Here is a 24,238-nt window from a genome sequence, read left to right on the forward strand (position 1 = left end):
TTCCCTCCACACCAGGCAACATCCTAGTAAATCTCCTCTGCACCCTTTCCAAAGCTTCCACATCCTTCTTATAACGTGGTGACCAGAACTGTACGCAATACTCCAAGTGCGGCCGCACCAGAGTTTTGTACACCATTGTACCACAAGACCCCATTTGCTCATTATATGAGCGAGACCAACAAGTCATAACCCCTTCTAATAACCTCTCATTGCCACCTTCTTGAGCCAATGCTGTCCAAATGGTATTGTGGCAGCCACAGTGCTGTCAGGAAGGCACTTCCAGGATTTTGGTGCTGTGACAGTGAAGGAATGGTGATTTGTACCAAGTTAGGATGGTGCGTGACTTGGAAGGGAACAAGCAAGTACCTGCTGCGCTTGTTCTTCTGGGTGGTAATTCCAAATATTTGGACAACGTTATCGATGGAACCTTGGTGAGTTACCACAGTGTGTAATGCAGATGATACACACTGCTGCTACTGTGCATGTTTGGTGAAGGGTGTGAATGTCAAAAGGTGGTGGATAGGATGCCAATCTTGTAAATGGCCAATGCAGAGAAAGCAGAGATGAGTAGATCGACTGCTGATCAAGCTTCAATAGCTTTGTCTTGAATGATGTCAATGTAATGGAGTGCTATTAGAGCAGTGCTCATCAGGGCAAGGTTTGATGAAGGGTGTAAACCCAAAACATCAACTTGCCTGCTCCTCTGAAACTACCTGACCTGTTGTGTTCCGGCAGCTCCACACTGTATTGGCTCTGACTTCAGTCTCTACAGTTCTTGCTATCTCCAAATGAGGATTAATCCTAATTTACTGTAAACCTAACTTGTGAAAACTTTTCAGTTATGTTAATAATCAGAAAACACATATTTCAGCACAACAGCTATCCACTCCCCATCCTTATCACCTTTATTAAAAATTAAGCACTTGTTAATGGTTTAATGTGAAAGGTTACTATCAAATATAGCTCAGATGGCTTTTAAAGCAGTTCAGCGAACAGAAAAATATTCAGCAGCAGGAAATGGAAAATGTCACACAACACAACATATTCAAGTTGCAACAGGACCCTTGTAAAATTCCCTCAATTGTTGAAGTCAGCAGTCTTAGGCCCCAGAATTAAAGACAGGCTGGAACGCTGGGGGCAAAAAATGGCAATAATCAAGATATTAAAATTATAAGGGAATGAAATTACAGGGCAATGACAAAAAAAGCAGTGGGTTCAGGAGTTAATTGGGTAGATCTACCAAAGAGCTGTACAGGTAGCATAGGTCCAATATACTTCTCGTGATAATTCTTTCATTATCTAAACTAAACAGATTTTAATGATGAACTTTACACTGTTATTATGAAATGTGTACAATAAACATTCAGTTGAGACTTGAATTTTATAGCAATTAATACATTTGTCACTGGCTAAAACAATGTTGAACAAAATGTGCTTAGACATTTATTTGATAGATTAACCTCTCCTGTTTTTCTATGGCTCTTCTGGCTGGGAGAAAATATTTCGGAAACAGTGGCATTGCGAAGTGGGTTGAAGGCAGACTCAATCTTGGATTCAGAAGCTTACACAGTTCACCCTTTTATCTTTCTGAGGTGGATCAAAGTGAAAAGAAAATGAAAGAGTTGTCTCCACATCACTCAGGGCGTCTCAAAGTGCTGCATTTCTGAAACAGTCATTGTTGTAACGCAGTAGCCAATTTACGCACCGCACGGTCCCTCAAACAGCACTGCAACAAAGACTAGAGGATGTTTTAATGATTAGAGACAAAAAGAAACTCTGCAGATGTTGGAATCAAAGGCAGACAAATAGGAGGCTGGAAGCACACAGCAAACCAGGCAGCATCTGGAGGAAAGGAAAAGTCAACATTTCAGGTATTGCAAGTTGCAGGGAGACTTGGATAAACTGCAGAATTGGGCTGAAAGGTGGCAAATGGAGTTCAATACGGATAAATGTGAGGTGATTCACTTTGGGAAGAATAATATGAGGCAGAATACTGGGCCAATGGAAAATTTCTTGGTAGTGTGGATGGGGAACCTTGGTGTCCATGTACATAGATCCCTGAAAGTTGCCACCCAGGTTGATAGTGCTGTTAAGAAGGCTTACGGTGTGTTAGGTTTTATTGGTCGAGGGATTGAGTTCTGGAGTTGTGATGTCATGCTGCAACTGTACAAAACGCTAGTGCGGCCTCACTTGGAATATTGCGTGCAGTTCTGGTCGTCCCATTACAAGAAGGATGTGGAAGCAGTGGAAAAGGTGCAGAGGAGATTTACCAGGATGTTGCCTGGTCTGGAGCGAAGGCCTTATGAAGAAAGGCTGAGGGACTTGGGTCTTGAGAAGAAGGCTAAGAGGGGATTTAATACAGACATGCAAGATGATCAGAGAATTAGATAAGGTGGACAGTGACAGTCTTTTTCCGAGGATGATGATGTCAGCTTGTACGAGGGGGCACAGCTACAAATTGAGGGGTGATAGATTTAAGACAGATGTCAGAGGCAGGTTCTTTACTCAGAGAGTGGCAAAGGCGTGGAACACCCTGCCTGCCAATGTAGTTAACTCAGCCACATTAGGGGCATTCAAACAGTCCTTGGATAAGCATATGGAAGATGATGGGATAGTGTAGGGGGATGGGCTTAGATTAGTTCACACATCGGTGCAACATCGAGGGCGGACAGGCCTGTTCTGCGCTGTATTGTTCTATGTTTCTTCAGGACAAAAAGATGTTTTAATGATGTTGGTTGACAGATAAATGGTGCCCAGAGCACCAGTAACAACATCACCTGTGAATCTTCACACAGTCCAGTGATATCTACCTGGTGGTCACTGACGGCCTCAGATTAACATCGAGAGTGTCTGTATGGATTCTGGAGTAAGACAAGAACTCATAACCCTTTGACTCAGAAGTGAGTACTGCCATTGTGTGGTACAGTTAACACTTGTACACAAGTGCAAAATGTGGTGAATGCTGGAATGCTAATGGAGAAACAGAAAATATTCAGCAGACCAGACCGGATCAGTGGAGAGAGAAACAGTTAACATTTCAGGTTGGTGATCTTTCATTATCCAACCTACAATGTTAACTCCATTGTACATAATTTGTTTAACGCAAGGGAGCACCTGTCTTAATCTAGTGGGCACTGATGCTAACTCTTCATACTCATTTAAGATCACATACCTCTACACAAATAGTAAGGAAATCTGGGCTTTAATAGCCTGAACATATTATGAATACAATGTAATCCTTTAACAAATCAGCCAAAAAGTCAACACACAGGTCATTTCCAAATTAATTAAAAATAACTTTTAATTACACAGAAACTCTTAAAGACAGGTGTCTTTGCCATGACAAATCAATATGACACCGTAAAGAAAACAAAGTTCTATCCCATCAGTCTTAATCTATTTTAAGTGGGATAACAAGGAAAAAAAAAACACCCCAAAAGGTGCAGAGCCCATGCCCTTTTTGTAAGAAATAAACTACTTTATAATGTAAATGCAATGACTTGGTTGTGCACAGTTGCCATGTGATGGTCCTGATGCAAGGTAGTTCACGAAACACATATACACACACAAAGGTGTACACAATAACTAAGGTGTGAAAGGTAAACCAGCAAAAAGGTCCAGTCATATACCCATTTTTGCTGCATACGCTGGCTGAGAAGCATCTGCTATTAAAGCAGGCAGTTAGTGCACTTGTGCCCAGGGTTCTCAAACTTAATGTTGAACCCTCTTAAATATTCAGTTGAATATGGATTATCTCACACCCGCATGCTCCCCATTTTTGGGAGGATTAATTTTGTACCATTTGAGGTGAAAACAATTCTTTAATCCAGTAAACAAGTTATATTTACAGTTTTCTTTTCCTTTAATATTGAAGATAATTCACCCCCATTTCAAATTGCAGCGTTTCTAGGTTAAAATTAGTTATGTTTCCAGCCCCACTTAAACTGTAATGTACAGTCTCTAATTGTTATTTCTATCATTATTTTCATTCACAGCTGAAAGATAGCATTTCTATTAAAGTTGGTTTGCGCACTTGAGAGCAGATAGTCAGACATCCAAGTTATGCCAGGAGTTTCTTCCCTGTTGTTCATTCGTCATCAAAGTTCTGCTGCAGCAAGAAGTTTGCCGCCAGATTTTCGTTCTTCTCACAGGCAAAGTAAGCCTGAATGACGAGGCCCTCAGGAAAACCCAAGGCTTTTAACTGTGCAAGACACAGAAAGGAAAAGCAAATGTCAAATAATAACAACTTGCATTTAAGCACAGTCAAGCATCGCAAGGTGTTTCTAGCCCATTATTAAGCAAAATTTGATACCATACCACCTAAGAAATTAGGACACTTAAGTTTCAAAGACAGCTTGAGAGAGAAAGAGGCACAGAATCAAGGGGGCCGAGGCAACTGGAAGCACAACTGTAACGGTGAAGTGGCAAGAAATCTGAGATAATTAAGAGGCCAGAAGTGGAGAGGCATAGATATATCAGCGAAGTTCAGGGATTAGTGGAATTTAAAGTCAGAAGAAATACCAAACCACAAATGCTATAAGCTTGGAAACGCAAACACAATTCAGGCCCACCAGAAAGGCTTAGTCTAGGTTGAACCATAGGAAGTGATGAGTACAGATGTCAGGACAGAAAATTAAATTATCTGTCTATAAAACTATAATATGATAGTCACTGAAGAAGCAGGATGAAGGGAAACTGTTGCCACTACTACAGTACTTGGAAGAAGCCAGCACTGTGGGCACAAGAATGGAGCAAAATGAACCAACTGAAAGTTGTATATTATTGCCAGTAACCCATGTGATTTCAAATCCCAAAAAGGTCAGTGGCAAATTAGAACTCAATAAATTCTGGGCAGGCATAAGAACATGATCATAAAAACTGAGCACTTTGTCTAAAATAAAACTTTCCATAAACATATTCAGAAGGAAATCTGACCATATTTACCTGATCTTGATGATGTGTAGAAACCGCTCTTGCCTCTTATCACCCTCTGCTTTGCTTTCTCCAAGAATCAATAAAAGGGAAGTAAACAAACAAACGACCCAGGCTTCAATCTTATGAGTCGTATAACCTGATTATGCTCCAGCCTCATAATATCCTGCCATTTGTCCTGTCTCCTTTATCTAGCCTGAATCACCCGAGCCAGAGTGAGCCCATATGTTGCCTTTCAGCAGCTGTACTTCACAATAGTAATGCCTCTTATTCAGGGTTACTGCAGTATTACTGCACAAAACAAAAACCATTTCACTGGTCAGTTGAGAAGCATGGTGCAGGCACACACAGACAAAAAGAATAGTACATTTGCAAGTATCTGTAAGGATCTTTTCTACCTTCACTGGATTATAAGAGGTCAGTGTTTGAGATGTAATAGAAAGCTACAAAGTCTCCATGAGTTGCATTTATAACTAAATATTATTGAAAAGAGAAAGCCAGCTTTCCTCACTATTGATTGACCCAATGGATATCTCTTGGTTTGAAATGAAGAGATGCATCATTCTCAAGTAGGTCAGAGTCAAAAATACCACATAGTCCCTAATTCTGAGGTGTACCTTAGTTCCGCTAGAGCAGCATTTAGGCTGCTAAAATTGGTCTTATCTGCCTTAGGTTAGAAAAAACAAAGGGATCAGCCATAATTCCCTCAAGGGAGATGTGCACTCAAACAGCAATCAGGAACATGCTGTGCCAGGGATTAATGGGCCACGCACAAGTTCAGTCCACTTTAAGATGCATTGGCAGCAATCTCGAAGGAAGTGGACGGCTAACAAATACGCTGTGCACAGCTAAGGGACGTTAGTGGGAACATATGCTGTGGCACTGGTCGTGATGTACATGTGTCAAAAACTTAGGATGGGAGTTGGCTATAACAGTTGAGTAGCCTGCTGACACTAAATGCAGCAAGTTACTGGAAAATGTGAGGTACCTGATGTAAACATAAACAGCTCAAGTCAACAGCCTCACAGAAAGAAGGGAGAAACAATAAAGAAGGAATTGCAACACTTCTGAGAAATTTCCATCCTGATAATATTTGAAGAGTTGATGGAAACACAGGAAATTGAAGGAGTGGGCCATCTGGCCCTTAGATTAAATCATGCTCAATCTTCATCTCAACGCCATTTGCCCCACACCATCCCAATATCCCCTAATGCTATTAGCAATTAGAAATCTACTGATCTCCATCCTGAACGTACTTAATGATTCTGTCTCCACAGCCCTCTGATGAGGAGGATTTGTAAGGTTTACCATACTCAGAAAAAAACTCCCCCCTCAAATCAGTCTCAAATGGCCTGCCCCTCATTCTGAGATTGTGCTCCCTGCATCAAGATGCACTTCCCCGCTCCCCGGCTCTTCCAAACAACACAGCTAAAGGAAGAGAGATATTAAGTAATTTTCTCTTCATAGCCCATTACTGAACAGTCAAAGAGATCTACAATTTCAGAGAAGGAAGTAAGTTTTCAATGTAATGAAAATATATTTTCTACTTTAGCTAAATTCTTTCATGGTATTCACTGACCCGCTCTATGGCCTCTTTTTCTTGGGGTGTAACTTGAACGTAGCTTGACTGCGATGCATCTTCTCCAACTGCTCCCATCTCCCCTTCAGTCTCAGTTACATCCTCTAAAGGTTCATTTAGCATCTGGATGAAGTGTTCTTGGTGCTGACTGATTTGCTGCAGTAAAGCCATTACCAATGATTAGAACTGCTTTGATGTAACATCCTATTATACTGGAACATCACAAGCATTTCATGTACATAAATTTGTCTTGAAATGGAATGACTCCTTTGACATTTGAGAAGTACATTTGGTGTGAAGACAACAACATCTGCCTTAGGGCATAAATGTACTATCAAGGCTACCACTCCAAGTTGAGAAAGGAAATTAAACCTTTTTGTTTATATATCACCAGGATATGTTTCCAAAGAATAGCTAACTTTTCCATGGAAAGGTCCCATAATAGCAGCAACTGGTTTTTGAAAGTGAGAGTTATAGATGGAATGCCCATGTTCTTCTGCAGATACTGTTATGTGATCTCTCAAAATTCATTCAAAGCAGATGGAGCCTCAGGTTAATATCTCAATCAAAAGACTGCTCATTCAGCAATGCAATAATGCCCCAGTGACATTCAAGTGCAAGGCTACAAAACATGCTGAAGCAGGCAGTGAGGTTACAAGCAAACATATGAATTAGGGCAGGAGCGGGTCACTCAGCCCCAGAAGCTTGATCCACTAATATAAAAGTTCTGGGCTGATATGACTACTCTGCATTCCTGCCTACTTCCATTAAACTTTCAGTTTCATGTTTATCACTAAACTATCAACCTCTACCTTAAATTATTCACAGGTTCTGCTGTCCACTGTCTTTTCAGATGGAAGTTCCAGGAGAGAAAAAAAATTCTGTTTTAAATGGGCAACCCTTATTTTTAAAACAGTGAGCCCCTCAGTCTAGAATCCCACAAGAGGTAACATTCTCTCCAAATGCTGTCTTGTAAAGACTGTCTGGATCTTGTATATTTCAATCAATTCACATTTTTTAAACTCCACAGCATGTGTGCTAGTCTGTCTGAGCTTCCTCATAAGGCAATATGCCCATTCCCAGTATTAGACTAGTAAACCTTCTCTCGACTGCTTTCAATGCATTTAGATCTGTCCATAAATAAGGATTCCAATACCGCTCACACAACTCCAGCTGCGGTCTCACCACTGTGCTGTTTCACTGAAGCACAACCTCACTACTTTTTTTACTCATTTCTCCTCGTGTAAACAATAATATTATATTAGGTTTCCTAGTAACTTTCTGTACCGGCATATTAATCTTTTGTAACTCAGGCAAGGCTGCTACCAATTAAACAAAGCTGATTTTATATGAAGGAAGACAGCACTGTAAGGCTACTCTTTCTAAATTATTTCGAACTGTGCTTGAATCAGTATTTTGGTAATTAAGGAGGAAAATAAGAAGTTTTTAATATTCTTCCATTTTTCCAACTCATTCCTTAGCAGAATAAAGGCTTGTAAACTAACACAGCTGAGCTCATATTGATTATACACTCACTAAGTTGAGAAACTAGTCTTAAGAAAGACTGAGAAAAACCTCTCTTCTACCTTAGTTCAGCCAGATTAAAGACCCTACATTTCCTTCTTCATCTCAATTATAACATCAAATTTCTTCCATTTTTTTTGCCTTCACTACCCTTCCTGCAAGTTTATCGCTTTATGCATGTGAAACTTCCTCACTTCGCTCTTGTTGGTCATACTTCCATCCTAATGCCGCAAATTAAGGTGAAGCATACCTGCCTTTCTTGCACCATAACTAATATATATATATATGTCTAGGTTCAGGTTGTTGCAAACAATGCGTTAAAGTTGCAGATAGCTTTCATCCTTACCTGCAATAGCTGTGGGTTCTCTCTGCCCAGCTGTTGGAGCAGGGCTGGTAACATTGATGGATTCTGCTGAAGTACCTGTCTCATGTTTTGGAACTGGGGCAGATCCCGGAGGAAGTCCAAAGGATTCTCAGCTGAGCAAGAAAAGGAATTTTAAAAGTCTGAATCAGCAACTGACTGGAGGTCAATGAACAGCAAATGTGCTGTCTGTACCAGGCTGCTTGCTATGTTCCTCAACTCATGTTCTTTGCACTACAGTGACAAGGTAGCTAGTACAAGACAGGAGGGAACAGGGGAAAAAAAATCAGTTCTTAAGAATCACTGCACACGAAACATAAACTTTAATTTCTCTCCACAGATACTGCCAGACCTGTTGAGTTTTTCCAGCAATTTCTGTTTTTGTTTCTGATTTCTAGCATCCTTTCAGGTCTTTTAAATAAAAAGCCTCCTTCTATTGGCTGACTTCAGCGCATTGTTGGCAAGAGGCTTGAAATCTGATCCTGGAGCTATTATGGCACAGGAGGCAGCCATTTGGCCATCCTGTCTACACTGCCTCTACTGGGCCCAAATGAATTGTCTGGTGAAACACCAGCTCAGACAACTGATTCCCTCGACCTTACCAGGTAAGCACCCAGAGAAGGCAGCAGTAGGATCACAAGAAAGATTTTGGTGCCTTTGTGTAAAAGAAATTGGAAAAAAATCTTGGGCTCAGACCCCTGATCCTAATCCAGTGATCCCATGGGAACTCAGCAGTAATATTCCCCTAGGCTTTACTCTTCATTGTTGAGGTCCTGACTTGGAATGAAAAATAGTCACACAAGGAAGAAATACCAGCAATGAGTAAGCAAGTCTCAGCAAGGACACAAGCAAAATCACTTCCAGTATTAATGATCACGTAGTGAAATTAAACATCTGGCTATCAGGTTTAGCTGAATGCCCCTGCAGTCAGGTAACCGACCATCTTCAATGTCTTGACTCATGCATAAATAACAACCACATAGAGGCTCCATAGTGTCTTTGGCACCCCATTCCAGAACCTACAGCAAAGTACTCCAGCAAACAGACACAGCAGCAAGAGTGAGGAAAGGAAAAGTTAAATTAAAAGTTCCAACTACTGCAGCAAACACTCAAATATTTCAGCATGGTAATCAAGGAGCAGCTCTGTCAAATAAAACTGCAAATGCTGAAAATATTCAGCATCAGTGAAGAGAAAAAAGGACAGGGTTTACGTTTCAGGTCAATGATTTTCATCACACTACGCTAATAGTAAAATTGTATACAATGTCCTTTACCTTGTTGTTCTGGGATTGTTAATGGACCAGAGTCATTACTATCATGTGACGCTGCACTCTCCTGCACTGGACTTTGAGGTATGCCCTATAAAGATTAAAAAGGAGGCAAGAGAGATTCAATGCAGCTCTGCAGCAAGGTTGATTAACATTTACAATGCTGAATTCTTATGATACAGCATAAATACTGCATTCTCCTATCATTCCCTCTCCCACTTTCAGTTATTCCATTGAGGCAGCTGATTGTAATATTGGTTATTATTGAGAAAAATACAGTGAGCACAGGAAAATTACACTTCCTCATTGTTAAGCACAACATTACAATTTAAACATGATTAACGTGGTTCATATCCAAAGGAAAACCACTTGGACATGCTACTTTTCCTTTTTTTTCATTTATACACCTATCACAGGACACGAGCATTGCTGGCTAAGCCAACACTTGATACCTGTCCTTAATTGCCCTCGATAAGGGTGTGGTGAGTTGCCTCTTTGAATTGCTGGAATTCATGTTGTTTAGTAGATCCGTAGTGCTGTTTGGGAGGGGGTTCCAGAAATTTGACCCAGTGAGAGTGAAGGAACCGCCAGCATTGGTCCAGGTCAAGTTTAATCTTGTCTCTTACTCACTATCACATTTTCACAGGCTAAAGGTCGATTCTTCTTCCCCTGCCCCAGAAAAAAGTAGAAAATTCAGAAGAAACTTCTTTACCCAAAATGTGTGGAGGAGCCCTCTTGTGGCACAGTAGTAGTGTCCCTAAGTCTGGACTGGGAGGCCTGGGTTCAGGTCCCACCTGTTCCAGAGGTGTGCAATAACATTTCTTCACACGTTGATGAGAAAAATAAGTTAACTTTTAAAAGCAAATTTAGGAATGTGAAACTCACTACCACTGGGATTTTTTGATGCGAATAGCATACATGCATTGAAAAGGTATTCAAGCATAACAGAGAAAGAAACAGGGGATTACAATGTGAGGCAGATGAGGTGGTCATTGTTCCTATGTTTTATACCTTGTATAGTCCTATGAAAAAAATGGCAAGTTATATAATATCCCTTTCTGAGGACTGCAGCTAAAGTCTTCCATCCCCGCAAAATCCCATTATTTTGCAAGATACAGCCAGATAAACATGCAGCAAATGGGGTGTGCAGCATCCACGCATGTCCACACACACACACACCTTACCGTCAGCAGGTACTCCACAGCTCTGTGCGGGTTGTTGAAGCTTGCCCTTAATGCTGCCACCACTTGCTCACGCTCATAACCCATTGATATAATTTCTGACAGCATAGTTTCATAAGCGTTGTCCCTCACTGGAAAGGAGAAATGAAACATTTTATAATAAAAACATGATTTGTGTGGTGTACTGGCAATTGTTTGCAAAATTACAATCTTTTAGAGGGACATAAACATTCAGCATTAGCAAATGGCAACAAAGCAGTCTATGTTCAACATTATTCATCAATTTCATGTTAACAGATATAATAAACACAAGCACTAGCAAATCTTTCATGATGCTGCCCAATGTCATAAAATAATAGGGAGTTTCCTAGCAGGGCAAGTGTGACACTGAAAATGTAAACAATAGCACAGGACTTAATTCATAGATCAAATCAAATTGACAAACAAATTAAGTTTCTGCCACAAACAGATCAGATGACGCTGAATATTTAAAGTTCCCTCCTGCAGTTCATGATTGTAAAATTCTGCGATAACTGACTTATGTTTATTCCAGTTGTGGAGGAACAGCAAACTGTAAGCTGACAATATGATTTCTAATAGTAGATATTTTTAGACTTCACTCTTTTTTCCCCTCTTGGTCCTATTCCTTGTGTTTATTGAAAAAAAGGAAAGTTATAGATTTACTGACCTGTAGTTGTGCTCGCACCATCATGGGGAAGATCTTCGGGCACGTCACTCTGCAAACGCGGTTCTGAGATTAAATCGATCATTGAAACGTGAGCAGGGTGCAGATCACTAACTGACAACGGAGCAGACAGTATGTCACTCCCTGAAGAGGGCATTGAACTGCAAATATAAATTTAAGAGGTATCTTTCATCAACAATTCAGACATCATTCAGATATAGATGGCATCATTCTGAAGTTTCAATAGCACTGGTACATAAGATATGAGATACAGGAGCAGAATTAGGCTATTCAGCCCATCAGGACTACTCCACCATTTGACCATGGCTGGTATGTTTCTCAATCCTATTCTCCTACCTTTTCCCCGTAGTCCTTAAACTCCTTACTAATCACCTTTATTCCAGATTCCATGATATCTATGCCCCTGCACTGGCACTGCTATATTTGGTTATCCCTTCCTAGTGGTCGAATTACAGAATCAGGTTTTTGAGAGTCAGGTAATTTTGATAGTAGGATAAGGGATCCAGATTTAGTTAACATACACAGAGGTGGTTCTTAGAGTCTTATCTCCTTGAACTGATACAAAATACCAAATATTGGAGATGCTGGAAATCGGAAATAAAGGCAGAAATATTCACATCTGCCAACACAGAACGCTGATTCGATTTATGCATTTAAATTCTGATATCCATAGCAGAGCATGCTGGAGAACTGCCATATCATCAACGAGATGTCCATTGCGCTTGTCGTAACTGACTTTCACAAAACAACAGCTAAAAAGGAACCTTTTGAATGACTTACACTAGAGACAGGATTCTCCCATCCTCCCTTTTCTCCACTCCTCTTCTAAAGGTGTTCACTGATGTAGGGCAAAGTTTTATTGTTGTTGGTTGCCTTCATTTTTTCAGGCAGTGGACTATTTCTTATATTCACGCTAGAATTATGCACTGCTCATCCATGGAAGGTACTAGAGTACAAACTGATTTTAACGATCACTCACTTTCCAACAGCAGTGGTGGAATAGTGATCAGAAACCAGAAGCATTTTGCTGTTCAGTGCCCTAGTGCAGGGCACACAGGCCGACTATACAGTTCCAGCACTGCCAATCTGAGATAACTATGATGACACCATCACAGATTTAACCAAGGAACTTATATTCTTTTTAAGTCCCTCTGTGTCCTGTCTACTCCCTATCTCAAAGATCTCTTCATCGTCATAATCACTCGATGTCTGTACTCTTTTAATTCCCAATTATGCATTCCCAATTATAACTGCTTGACCAATGGTGGTGTGTCTTCAGTAACCTAGGCCTCCAGTGCTAGAATTGTCTCTGTACATCACTCTTCTCCTTTAGAGAATTCATAAATCCTACCTCCTTGAACTAGTTTTGGACATCCAGGCTAAAACCTTCTTATGTAGCCGAGCGTCATATTTTATTTTACAAGGCACCGAAGAAACACTCTGGGACATTCCTCTATATTACAGACACAATACAAATGCAAGCTGGTAGTGGTGTTGTAGTCTGCACAGCTCAGCAGTGTACCTAGGAGTGAACTTACCCACCGACCAAGATTGAGAGCTTCACCCGGAGACACTTAACAGTAAATCCGCAAGTGCCTCCACATTTTTCATCAAGTCTGAGCCTTTTCCATACCTTGGGAAAAAAACACATTAGAGTATTTTTCCTTTCTCTTCAAAGGAAGCTGGGAGCTACTGCTAGATTTTGTTGTTATCTCATACCTGGATATTGAAACAGAGCTGGTAATAGTCTGGGCCTGGCTTCCATCATCTGTATTCTGTTTCTCCTCTCCTTCCAGCTGCGACTGTGTGGAGGATGGTGCAACTGTGGAAACAGATCCTGTTTCTGTGGGGGTACTCTTCGGCTGCAAATTCATAAACAAAAGATTGCACTTTTAATTAAACATCTATTCAAAGTCATTGAATTAATTCAGAATTAGGTATCGAGTATGCTTGAAGAAAGCATCATTTCCCTGTAAAATACAGAAATACAACTATTGTGTCAGTGATGAGATAAGGATGGAAACTTGCAGAAAAAGAGACGAGACACAAATGCAGCTAATTCTATGGTAATGTATCAATTAGCTGACACATTACTGATATTCATCACCCCACCTACAATATACCTCCAAACATCTTGCTCACTAAGGCATTGTGGAATAGGGTAGGTGGGGTCTAAAATAATACATCTTTCACACACAGGTTCTGGAACTAACAGCTCAGCCAGAGTATCACAGCATGGAAAGAGGCTCTTAGACCCACCACACCCACACCAGTCATCAAACACCTATCTACACAAATCCCACTTCCCAGCAATTGATCCACAGTCTTGTATCTGTGGCATTTCAAGCACTCATCCAAATGCATATTAAATATTGTGATTGTGCATGCCTCTACCAATCTGAGACAAAGAAACGCAGACAGGGGAGATGATAGCTTGGTGGTATTACCACTAGACTATTAATCCAGAGAGGAATTAATCAGGTTTGAATCCCACCATGGTAAATCTGGAATTAATAGTATAATGATGATCATGAAACAGTTAATTGTTGAAAAAACCTATCTAGTTCACTACTGCTCTTTAGGTGAAGAAACTTGTGTCCTTAGCTGGTCTGTCCTGCATGTGTCTCCAGACCCATAGCAATGTGACTGACTCTCAACTGCCCTCTGGGCAATCAGAGATGGAAAATAAATGCTGGCTTACCCAGTGACACTCACATCCCATGAATGAATTAAAACAACAATAATTTCTCCTTCAATCTCTTGTAAATTTTCTGCCCCTCACCTTGCATCTGAACTGCTTGGTAATTAACACCTCTGTAAGGGAATTTACTAAAGATATTCCTATGCCATGGTGGGCTCGGTTTAACTCAGTTGATGGAGTGGCTGGAATACAATGCAGAGATATGTCAAAAGCATGGGTTTAATTTTCACACCAGCTGAGATTACCATGAAGGACTCTCCTTCTCAAAATCTTCCTTCACCTGAGGCATGGTGACTGTCAGATTAAAATGCCACCTGTCATTTTTCTAATGAAAGAGCAGCCCCAATGGTCCAGTTGGACTATGGAGACTTTGCTTTTACTTTGCCTATTTCTCTGCCCCTCATAATTTTGTACACCTCAATCAGGTCCCTCCTTAACCTTCACTGTTTCATGGAGAACAACCCCAGCCTCATCTCTTTTTGTAGCTGAAACTCTCATGCCAGGCAACATTCGGGTGGGTTTCTTCTGCACTTTCTCCAGTGTAATCACATCCTTCCTGGTGACCAGGATTGCACAGACTATTCCAGCAAAGGCCTAACCAATGTCCCACAGAACTCCACCATAACATCCTTGGTCTTATATTCAGTGCCTCAACTAATAAAGGCAAGTATGCCTTCTTAATTACCCTATCCACCTTGGTACCTCCAAGGCTCTAAATATATGGGCCCTCTCATCCCCAACACTCAGAATCTTACCATTCATTCTGTACGGCTTTGAGCTGTTAATCCTCTCAAACTGCATCATTTCACAGTTTTCAGGATTAAATACATATGCTATTGTTTTGTTCATTTAATGAGCCCTTCTACTTTTTCTTGTCATCTGAAGTTTTTGTCCTCACTCCTTAGCACACCACCAACATCTGCAAAATTACTGACAAATTTTACAACATTCATTTCCAAATCATTAACGTGCACCATAAACAGCAAGGGACCGAGCACCTAATACTGTGGTATGCCACTGGACACAGGCTTCCAGTCACCAAAACAATCTTCAGCAAGCACCCTGTGCCTCCTGCCAGTAGGCTAAGTTTGGATCCATTTGGCCAAATTGCGCTGGATCCTAAAGGTCTCACCCACTTGACCAGTCTCTCATTCAACACCTTATCAAAAGTCTATTGAAGTCCATATAAATTACATTAAATGCACTATACTCATCCAGATATGTAGTCATTTTGTCAAAAAAATTCAATTGAATTTGTTAGAATGACCTCCCCAACAATTACTGGACAACTTAGGAAGATTCTGAGGGAACAAGTCAGAATGCTAGCATAACCTCTCCTCTATGGCATCTTATTTTTCAATGGATAAAGCAAGTATCAACATATTCTAAATAACTCACATGAAAGTTAGTGTTTCAATCCACAGAGATGTTGTAGCCCATTAGTCAGAGTTGTACATACATCAGAACTGAAAGTCAATCAGGTACAGCACTCTACAGAGCAATCCAATTTGTTTGGGATAGCACGGTGCCTCAGTGGTTAGCACTGCTGCCTCACAGCACTAGGGACCCTGGTTCAATTCTACTCTCAATGACTGTCTATGTGGAGTTTGCATATTCTCTCCATGTCGGTGTGGGTTTCCTCCTACAGTCCAAAGATGTGTAGGTTAGGTGGATTGGCCATGCCAAATTGCCCATAATGTACACGCTAAGTGGATTAGCCATAGGAAAATTAGAATTACAGGGGTTTCGTTTGGCTGGGATGCTCTTCAGAGGGTCAATGTGGACTTGATGAGCCAACTGGCCTGCTTCCACATTGTACAGATTCTACGATAGTCCCATAACCCCGTGCATTTATCTTCCTCAAAAATCCATCCAATTGCCTTTTGAAATCATTAACTGCTTCAGTTTCCACAAGCTTTGCAGGCAATATGTTCCAAATCATTACCATCCAGTACATGAAAAAGTTTTTCCTCACAATCATCTCTCACACTGGAAATGCAAAAAACACTGCATACCTTTGTTACCATAACAACGACAAAATTCTTCTCATCAATCTTGTATTCCTTGAGTTGCACATCGTTGCTTAGAATCTTTCCAGCGTAAATGAGTTTCTGACCAGCAACAGGGAAACCAGTGCCCTTTTCTGCTTCAATACACTCTTTCAATGCTTGCACCTGCAATGTAAAATTTGTAAGGACAGGAATAAACAGTCAACCATTAAGGACACAACTAAGAATAACTAGAATGACGGTCCTTTTAGTTAAAATTTTAAGACCTTAAACCTTGTACTTTATATCAACTTTGTCCATTTAGTTCGCCTTTTTTCAACCAATTTAAAAAATGCATTTCAGGCATTACTCTTCCAATTTCTAGATTTGAAAACTGCATTTTTAAGAGCTACATCGACCAAATTTCCCAGTTTCAATTCCTGGCCTCTACCAAGTTAGCAGATACTAAAGAGACAGTTAGAAGCTCTATAAATTACTTCAATGCCAATGTGAGGAAACCCAGGCCAGTGTCTCCAGTGCTGACTGAAAACTCTTGGCAAATAGAACAGTAAATGTAAACTCAATAGAATTGTATTCAATTCCAGTTGCCACATTACAGGAAGGATGTGGAGGCTTTAGAGAGGGTGAAGAAATGGTTTAACAGGATGGTGCCTGGATTAGAGGGTATGAGATATAATGTGAGGCTAGAAAAACTTGGGTTGTTTTCTCTGAAGTGGTGGTGGTTGAGGGGAGGCTTGATAGAAGTCTATGAAATTATGAAATGCATAGAAAGGGTTGACAGAATTGTTTTCCCAAGAGTTGAAATACTATTACAAGGGGGTGCGCATTTAATGTTGGCCTGGTGGTGGTGGGCAGGATGGGGGTAATTTAAAGGAGATGTGAGGACAGTTATTTTTACACAGTGAGTGATAGAAGTCTGGGACGCACTGCTCGGGGTGGCAGCGGAAGGTGATACAATAGGGGCGTTTAAGGGACTTTTAGATAAGCACATGAATATGCAAGGAATGGAGAGTTATGGGCCAAGGGAAGGCAGAACAGATTAGCTCAATTTGGCTTCATGTTCGGCACAACACTGTGGGCTGAAGGGCCTGTTCCTATGTTGTGTTCTATTAGCAGGGTTGTCGATGCCATTGTAACCATTGGATAACAGGCTTCCAGACAGCAAGGGGAAAAATCCACAGCTGGGCAAAATATTATTTTAAAAATCTGAAATATAATTTCAACAGCTAAGTATTTAGTGCCGATAATCGCGCAAATTTTGTTTGTTATTCTTCACATGGTAATTTAAGAAATACATTTATTCAAATACAGCTGGCATTTAACAATGATTAACACTATTTAAAACTACAAACAAACAATAATACAGTTGGCTCCTGCAAGATCCTACACAATTTGTGCAAAGAAGAAATTAAAGTATGAGTAGTTAATCACCAAAGAATTCAACAGTACCTTCCAAACCGTGACCTCTACCACCAAAATGCCACCACCTGCAAGTTCTGCTCCAATTCACACATCATCCTGACTTGGCACCATTTCACTATTCAATCACTGTGGCTTGTCAAAATCCTGGAACTCCCTTCCAAACAGCAGGAATGAGGGCTGGGCAACAAATGCTGCCTTAGCTAGTGATGCCCACATCCCATGAACGAATAACATCAAAATTAATCTTGTAAAGAACCCAGACAAAATTCTGAGACTTCCAACAAAAATAGTTGTGGATGCTTCATTTTCATCTGAACAGGCAGACAGAACCTGAATTCAGTATTTCACATTAGTGCAATTCTCCAGAGCAATATAACGCTTCAGTATTGAATCTAAGTGTCAACCTAGATTTACTCATGTCCTTGAGCCCACAATGCTCAGGTTCAGGGACCTGAATGCCATTGCTGAGTCACATTAATGGCACTAAACCATTAAATAACTGCCATTGTATGGCAGATTAGTTCACCAACAATAGATTTCATACAAAGAGGAGTTGATTAGTGCCATGAATCCAAACTTGATATTCTTATGGATTATACTAAAGACTCCCACTTCAGCGCACACTTCTGCAGATTGTCAGTCAATATTAATGGCCGATACACTAAACATTAAAAATTCTGAAGATTATGAACCACTGCCCAATGGTATTAATATTCCCCCTGTTTAATGTCAGCATACAAGCAGGAATCAATTCTACTGCAATTTATGAAATTAGTGACGCTAGAGAATACCTCAGTCACTAATCCTCCCAAATTTCTGATATTACGTCATTCCAAGTATTGATGAATCAAAAGCTATTAGTGATCAGTTCAAGTGTTCCTAACTTGTCAAAAGCAAGCTGGGTGAAGCACAGTAAAACAATTCTGAGAGCTGGGTCCAGAACAAGCATTTGAGACAACCTCGACTGTCCTGTATGAATTAAAAATGATTCTCTTAATTTGGCTCTTTACAGCACTAGTTTGGTACACTCAATTAGAGGCTCCAGAATGGTTCATAGAAGAAATGCAAAATGTCAGAGTGGGTGTGGTAAGAGACATTTTTTTTAGAACATAACATAGAACATAGAACAATACAGCGCAGAACAGGCCCTTTGGCCCTCCACGTTGCGCAGACCTGTGAACTAATCTAAACCCACCCCCCTACACTATCCCATTATCATCCATATGCTTATCCAAGGACTGTTTAAATGCCCCTAATGTGGCTGAGTTAACTACATTGACTGGCAAGGCATTCCATGCCCTTACCACTCTCTGAGTAAAGAACCTGCCTCTAACATCTGTCTTAAATCTATCACCCCTCAATTTGCAGTTATGCCCCCTTGAGACTGGACAGGATCAAGGCTAATTATATTTGATTATTATATACCTAACAAGTGTCTGATGTAGATCCAGGATTTGTGTTCCACTCAACAGCACTGACATTCCTCAGTATCTCTAGTGCCCAACTTAACAGTTACAGAACTCCATCATTGCACCTTAAAAGCCGAACAAAGCAATGTGAAGAGGACACAAGTAGCATTTCTATAAGGATGATACAGATCACACACACTTCCCTGGCTGAGGCAAACCTCATCTACCTTTGCCATAAGAAAACTAAAGGCAAGAGGTCAGCAAGGAGGAGTTGTGTGTATATGTAGGAAATTCCTGCAGTTTGGTGAATCAATCATCTTTGTGATGCTATGATGTTGGCAAACTTTCCACTATGCAGCTAGGATGACGCAATCTATTAACACATTACATGGCAATATTACCTAGAGCCTGAGAGGAACTATCACATACATTGACCTGTCCAGATCAGATTAATCCTCATCCAGAAGAATCTTGGAACTAAATTATTGCCTACTCTTGTTAATTTAGAAAATATGAAGATTTAGGACCAAATAAGACTTCATACCAATTGATGTTACTTAGGAATTCACCCAAGTAGCTTGATCCTGGCTGCAATTTCTCTCCTGAGAATTTAAACACTTTAGCTCAGACATCAGAGGAGCAATCATCAAGTTTTAGACTTCTCAATATTCACAATGATACTTCTGGAATTTATCCAGTAAAATTAGATTGTGTATGACCACAGAAAATTAATTACATTAATTCGTCAACCAACATCAGTGAAAAGAGAAGATGGTCAGTGTCACACTGCAGTTACAATATCTTGCTGCGTGTAAATGGGCAGCTCATGTGGTACTCCATATATTGAAAAAAGTAGTTATCAGCCATTAAAGGGTACCTTTCGATGGATGTGAAATGCATTAAACAAATGAAATTCTTTACAAGACAACAGTTTTTGCCCTATTTCACTGCAGGTCTTCAAACCCTCAAGATAGCTTGTGGCTCCGATTTACCTACTGGAGTTAGCAAGAGAAGCCTAGTCAATCCTTCAATGAAACCTAGCATCCCACATAGCCTCCATTCACACACCACCCCTTCCCCCACCATTGCACCCACCCCATCACCAGGGAGCCTCTTCCTTATACGTCTGCCCTTCCAAACCTCTATAACAATCCCAACCCTGTTCCCCAACCTGGGATGCCTCTTTCACCCAAAACAGCCTCTCTTCACCGCCACCCCTCCAAACTACAGTATGCCTGCTCCACATTGTTCTTCCACTCCAGGAAGTCCCTCCCACCCCACCCTTTCTTCTCACTCCAGCAAGTCTCTTCTTTTCCTTCTCTCCTTTCATCTTTACCACTCCCAGGTTTGGTTTCAGACCCTGCCACCTAGACAGGGTGAATAGAGTGTGGGGTGGATTGATGGATTAAGGGGGTGGGTATGGGGGAATTAGAGATAAGGTGTGGTAGATGGGGATGTGTTGTTGAATTCAGGTGTGTAGATTGGTGGGGAGTGTAGATGAGGGGGTGTGCCTGAATGAGGGTGTGTATTGAGTTGTAAGTAGGGTGGATCAGTTTGGGGTAAGAGTGAATGGGGGCAGTGAACAGATGGGGATGAAGGAGTAAATGATGAAGGAGGCAAATGTGAATGAATGGATGAGCAGGAGTGTCAATATATGGTGAATGGATAGATTCAAGTGTGTAGATGCATGGTGAATGTATATTGATTTGTGGATAGGGGCGGATGGATTCAGGGTTACAGGTGAATGTGGGGGAACGTGTGGATGGATGGGGACCTGTGCATGGATGGGGCAGAGTGGAATATGGATGGATGAGGTTGGGTGTGCAAGGACGGTTGGGGCGGGGGGAAGAAGGGAAAATGTGGGAATGGACACAGAGACATACAGGATGGAAAGAGTCCCTTTGGTCCAACTCATCCGTGCTGACCAGACATCCCAATGTGACCTACTTCCATTTGCCAGATTTGACCCATACCCCTCTAAAACCTTACTATTCATATACCCATCCAGATGCCTTTTAAATGTTGTAATCATAGCAGCCTCCACCACTTCATTCCAAACACGTACCACCCGTGTGTGAAAAAGTTACATCGCAGGTCCTTTTTAAAGCATTTCCCTCTCACCTTAAAATTGTGTCGTCTAGCTTTGGACTCCCTAATCCATGACGCTCATGATCTTATAAACCTCTGTAAGCTCAGTCTCCAACACTCCAGGAGAAAAGAAGCCCCAATGTATTCAGTCTCTCCTTATAGCTCAAACTCTCCAGTCCTGACAACATCCTCGTAAATCTTTTCTGCACGCTCTCAAGTTTAATAACATCCATCCTATAGAAGGACAACCAGAATTGCATGCAATATTCCAAACGTGGCCTCACCAACATCCTGTACAGCTGCAACATGACATCCCAACTCTATATTCAATGTTATGACTAATGAAGGCAAGGGTGACAAATGCTTCTTCATCACCCAGTCTACCTGCACTTTCAAGGAACTATGCACCTGCACCCCTAGGTTTCTTTATTGGGCAACACTCCTCAGGGCCCTACTATAACTGTGTAAGTCCTGCTCTGGTTTGCCTTACCAAAATGCAACATGTCACATTTATCTTAAATAAACTTAATCTGCCATTTCTTGACCCAATGGCATATCCGATCACGGACCTGTTGTACTCTGAGATAATCTTCTTCATGTTCGCTACATCACCTATTTTGGTGTCATCAACAAACTTACTAACCATACCTCCTATATTCAAATCCAAGTCATTTAATTAAATGACAAAAAGCAAGGAATCAGCACTGATCCCTGCAGCACACCACCGGTCACTCGCCTCCAGTCCAAAAAGCAATATTCAACCACCACCCTGTCTCCTACTTTAAAGTCAATTTTGTATCCCATTGGCTAGCTCCCCCTGGATCCCGAGTGATCCAACGTTACTAACAACTTCACCATGCAGAACCTTGTCGCACACTTTGGTGAAGTCCACACAGACATCTACTGCTTTGCCCGCATCAACCTTGTCTGTCGCCTATTCAAAATACTCAATCTAATTAGTAAGACACATAAAGCTATGCTGACTATCCCTAATCACACACTGCCTTTCCAAATATATGTAAATCCTGTCCCTCAGAATCCCCTCCAGCACCTTACCTACCACTGATGCAAAGCTCACTGGTCTCTAGTTCCCTGGCTTTGCTTACGGCCTTTCTTAAATAACAGCACCACATTAGCCAACCTCCGTGATCACCCATAACTACTGATGATACAAATATCTCAGCAAAGGTGACCACCAATTTTATTCCAGCTTCCCACAATGTTCTGGGAAACAGCTGACCAGGTCGTGGGGATTTATCTACATTTATGTATTTTAAGATCTCCAGCACTTCCTCCTAAAACAGAGAACAGTACAGGCCCTTTGGCCCACGATGTTGTGCTGACCTATTATCCCACTAAGATCAACCTACCCTGCAAACCCTACATTTTGCTATCCTCCATGTTCCTATCCAAGAGTCACTTAAAAGTCTCTGAAGTATCTGACTCCACTACCACTGCCAGAAGTGCATTCCACATGCCCACCACATATGACATCTCCCCTGTACCTTCCTCCAATCACCTTAAAACTATGCCCCCTCATAATAGTCATTTCTGTCATATCAACCTTTTCCAAGCCACCTCCATTTATTTCCAAGTTCCATTTCCTTCTTCACATTAAGTACTGAAGTAAAATACTAGTCATTCATAGTCAATACTTTTATTTCATGCTTAAAAGGCCTCCCACTTCCCAAACAAATTCACTTTACCTGGAAGGAAAACAAAGTTCCCGGAAAAACACAGCAGATCTAGCAGCATCTGGGGACAGTGGTCCCTCCTCAGAACTGCTGCCAGATCTGCTGAGCTTTTCCAGCAACGTTGTTTTCGTTCCTGATTTACAGCATCCATAGTTCTTTGGTTTTCACTTTACCTGTGAATAGCTTTCCCCAATCAACTTTTGGAAGTTCCTGTGTAATACCTTCCAAATTGGCCTCAATCCGATTTACAAATTTAAATTGTAAAATCAGTTCCATCCTTTTCCATAACTATTTTAAAACCAGCAGAATTGAGACCACTTGCCCCAAAGTGCTCTCCCACTGACACCTCTATCACCTGCTCTCCCTTATTTCCCAACTGAAGGTCAAGTATTGCTCCTTCTCTAATAGATACATCCATGGTGAATAAGAAAGTTTTTTTGTACACACTTAACAAATTTGTTCCATCCAAACCCTTAATACTACGACAGTCCCAGTCTGTGTTTGGATAGTTAAAATCCCTAACCAATACAACACTATTTGCTTATAGATTATCTGAGATCTCTGTGCATATTTGCTTCTCAACTTCCCACTGACTATGGGGCGGGGGCGCTATTAACAATCCCAACAAGATAATCATCCCTTTCTCATTTTAAATTCTTCCCCACTATAACCTCATTGGACGATCTCCCAGCAATTAACTCCCTATCCAAAAGAACCACACTTCTCCTTCTGATAACATCTACAGCCTGGAACATGAAGCTGCTAGTCCTGTTTACCTTTGAACCATGTTTCTGCAGCGGCTATGACATGCCGGTCCCAACCAAGCCCTGGGTTCATCTCCCTTACCTGTCAGGCCTCTTGTATTGAAGTAAATGGAGTTGGGCGAGGGATTGTGAGGGTTTGAGAGGGCTGTTGATGGGGAGGTGAGGGTCGTTGACTGGAGGCATGTGAGAGATGTTAGGGTGGTTGTGAGGTGGGGGGGTAAATGAGTACAGTGTTGAACCCCCTTCCCTCCCTCACCGTCTGCTCGGGGTCGATCTCGATTCTGAACGTTTGCTGCTGCAGCGTTTTCACGGTGATGAACATGGTGACGGTCTCCTTCCCCCTTACCTCCCCTCGCCGGGGAGGTGGAAGGGAAGTGGAACCGCCGCCGGGTGGGTTTTTTTAAAAAAGGCGATTAAAACAAAAAAAAAATCAAGTAATCCCGCTCCTCCGCCACCTGCGGTTTGCTCGAAGATTCCACCAAGGCCCCACTGCTTCAAGCCACCACCGCCATCTTTACGCAAACGCTACGCTGGCGTAACGTCATTGCCATGGCGACCGGGCTATCTCACGTGGTGTGTGGCCTTCCACTAAAGTCGGAG

General features: G+C 41.3%; 1 protein-coding gene across 1 annotated transcript; it reads right to left on the bottom strand.

Annotated features, from left to right (window-relative positions):
• Positions 1–1,001: 1,001 nt before the first annotated feature.
• On the bottom strand, positions 1,002–24,165 carry LOC125447556 (UV excision repair protein RAD23 homolog A-like). Its single transcript, XM_048522036.2, has 9 exons — positions 23,895–24,165; positions 16,268–16,426; positions 13,271–13,413; positions 11,534–11,691; positions 10,849–10,976; positions 9,671–9,755; positions 8,382–8,512; positions 6,512–6,667; positions 1,002–4,201 (listed from the first exon to the last, which is right to left on the bottom strand). The coding sequence occupies exons 1-9, from the start codon at positions 23,958–23,960 to the stop codon at positions 4,088–4,090; spliced, it is 1,140 nt and encodes a 379-aa protein (XP_048377993.1). The 5' UTR covers positions 23,961–24,165; the 3' UTR covers positions 1,002–4,087.
• Between the last annotated feature and the right edge of the window lie 73 nt (positions 24,166–24,238).

The sequence above is a fragment of the Stegostoma tigrinum genome, chromosome 35 (genome assembly GCF_030684315.1).
Source record: "Stegostoma tigrinum isolate sSteTig4 chromosome 35, sSteTig4.hap1, whole genome shotgun sequence".
Lineage (NCBI taxonomy): Eukaryota > Metazoa > Chordata > Chondrichthyes > Orectolobiformes > Stegostomatidae > Stegostoma > Stegostoma tigrinum.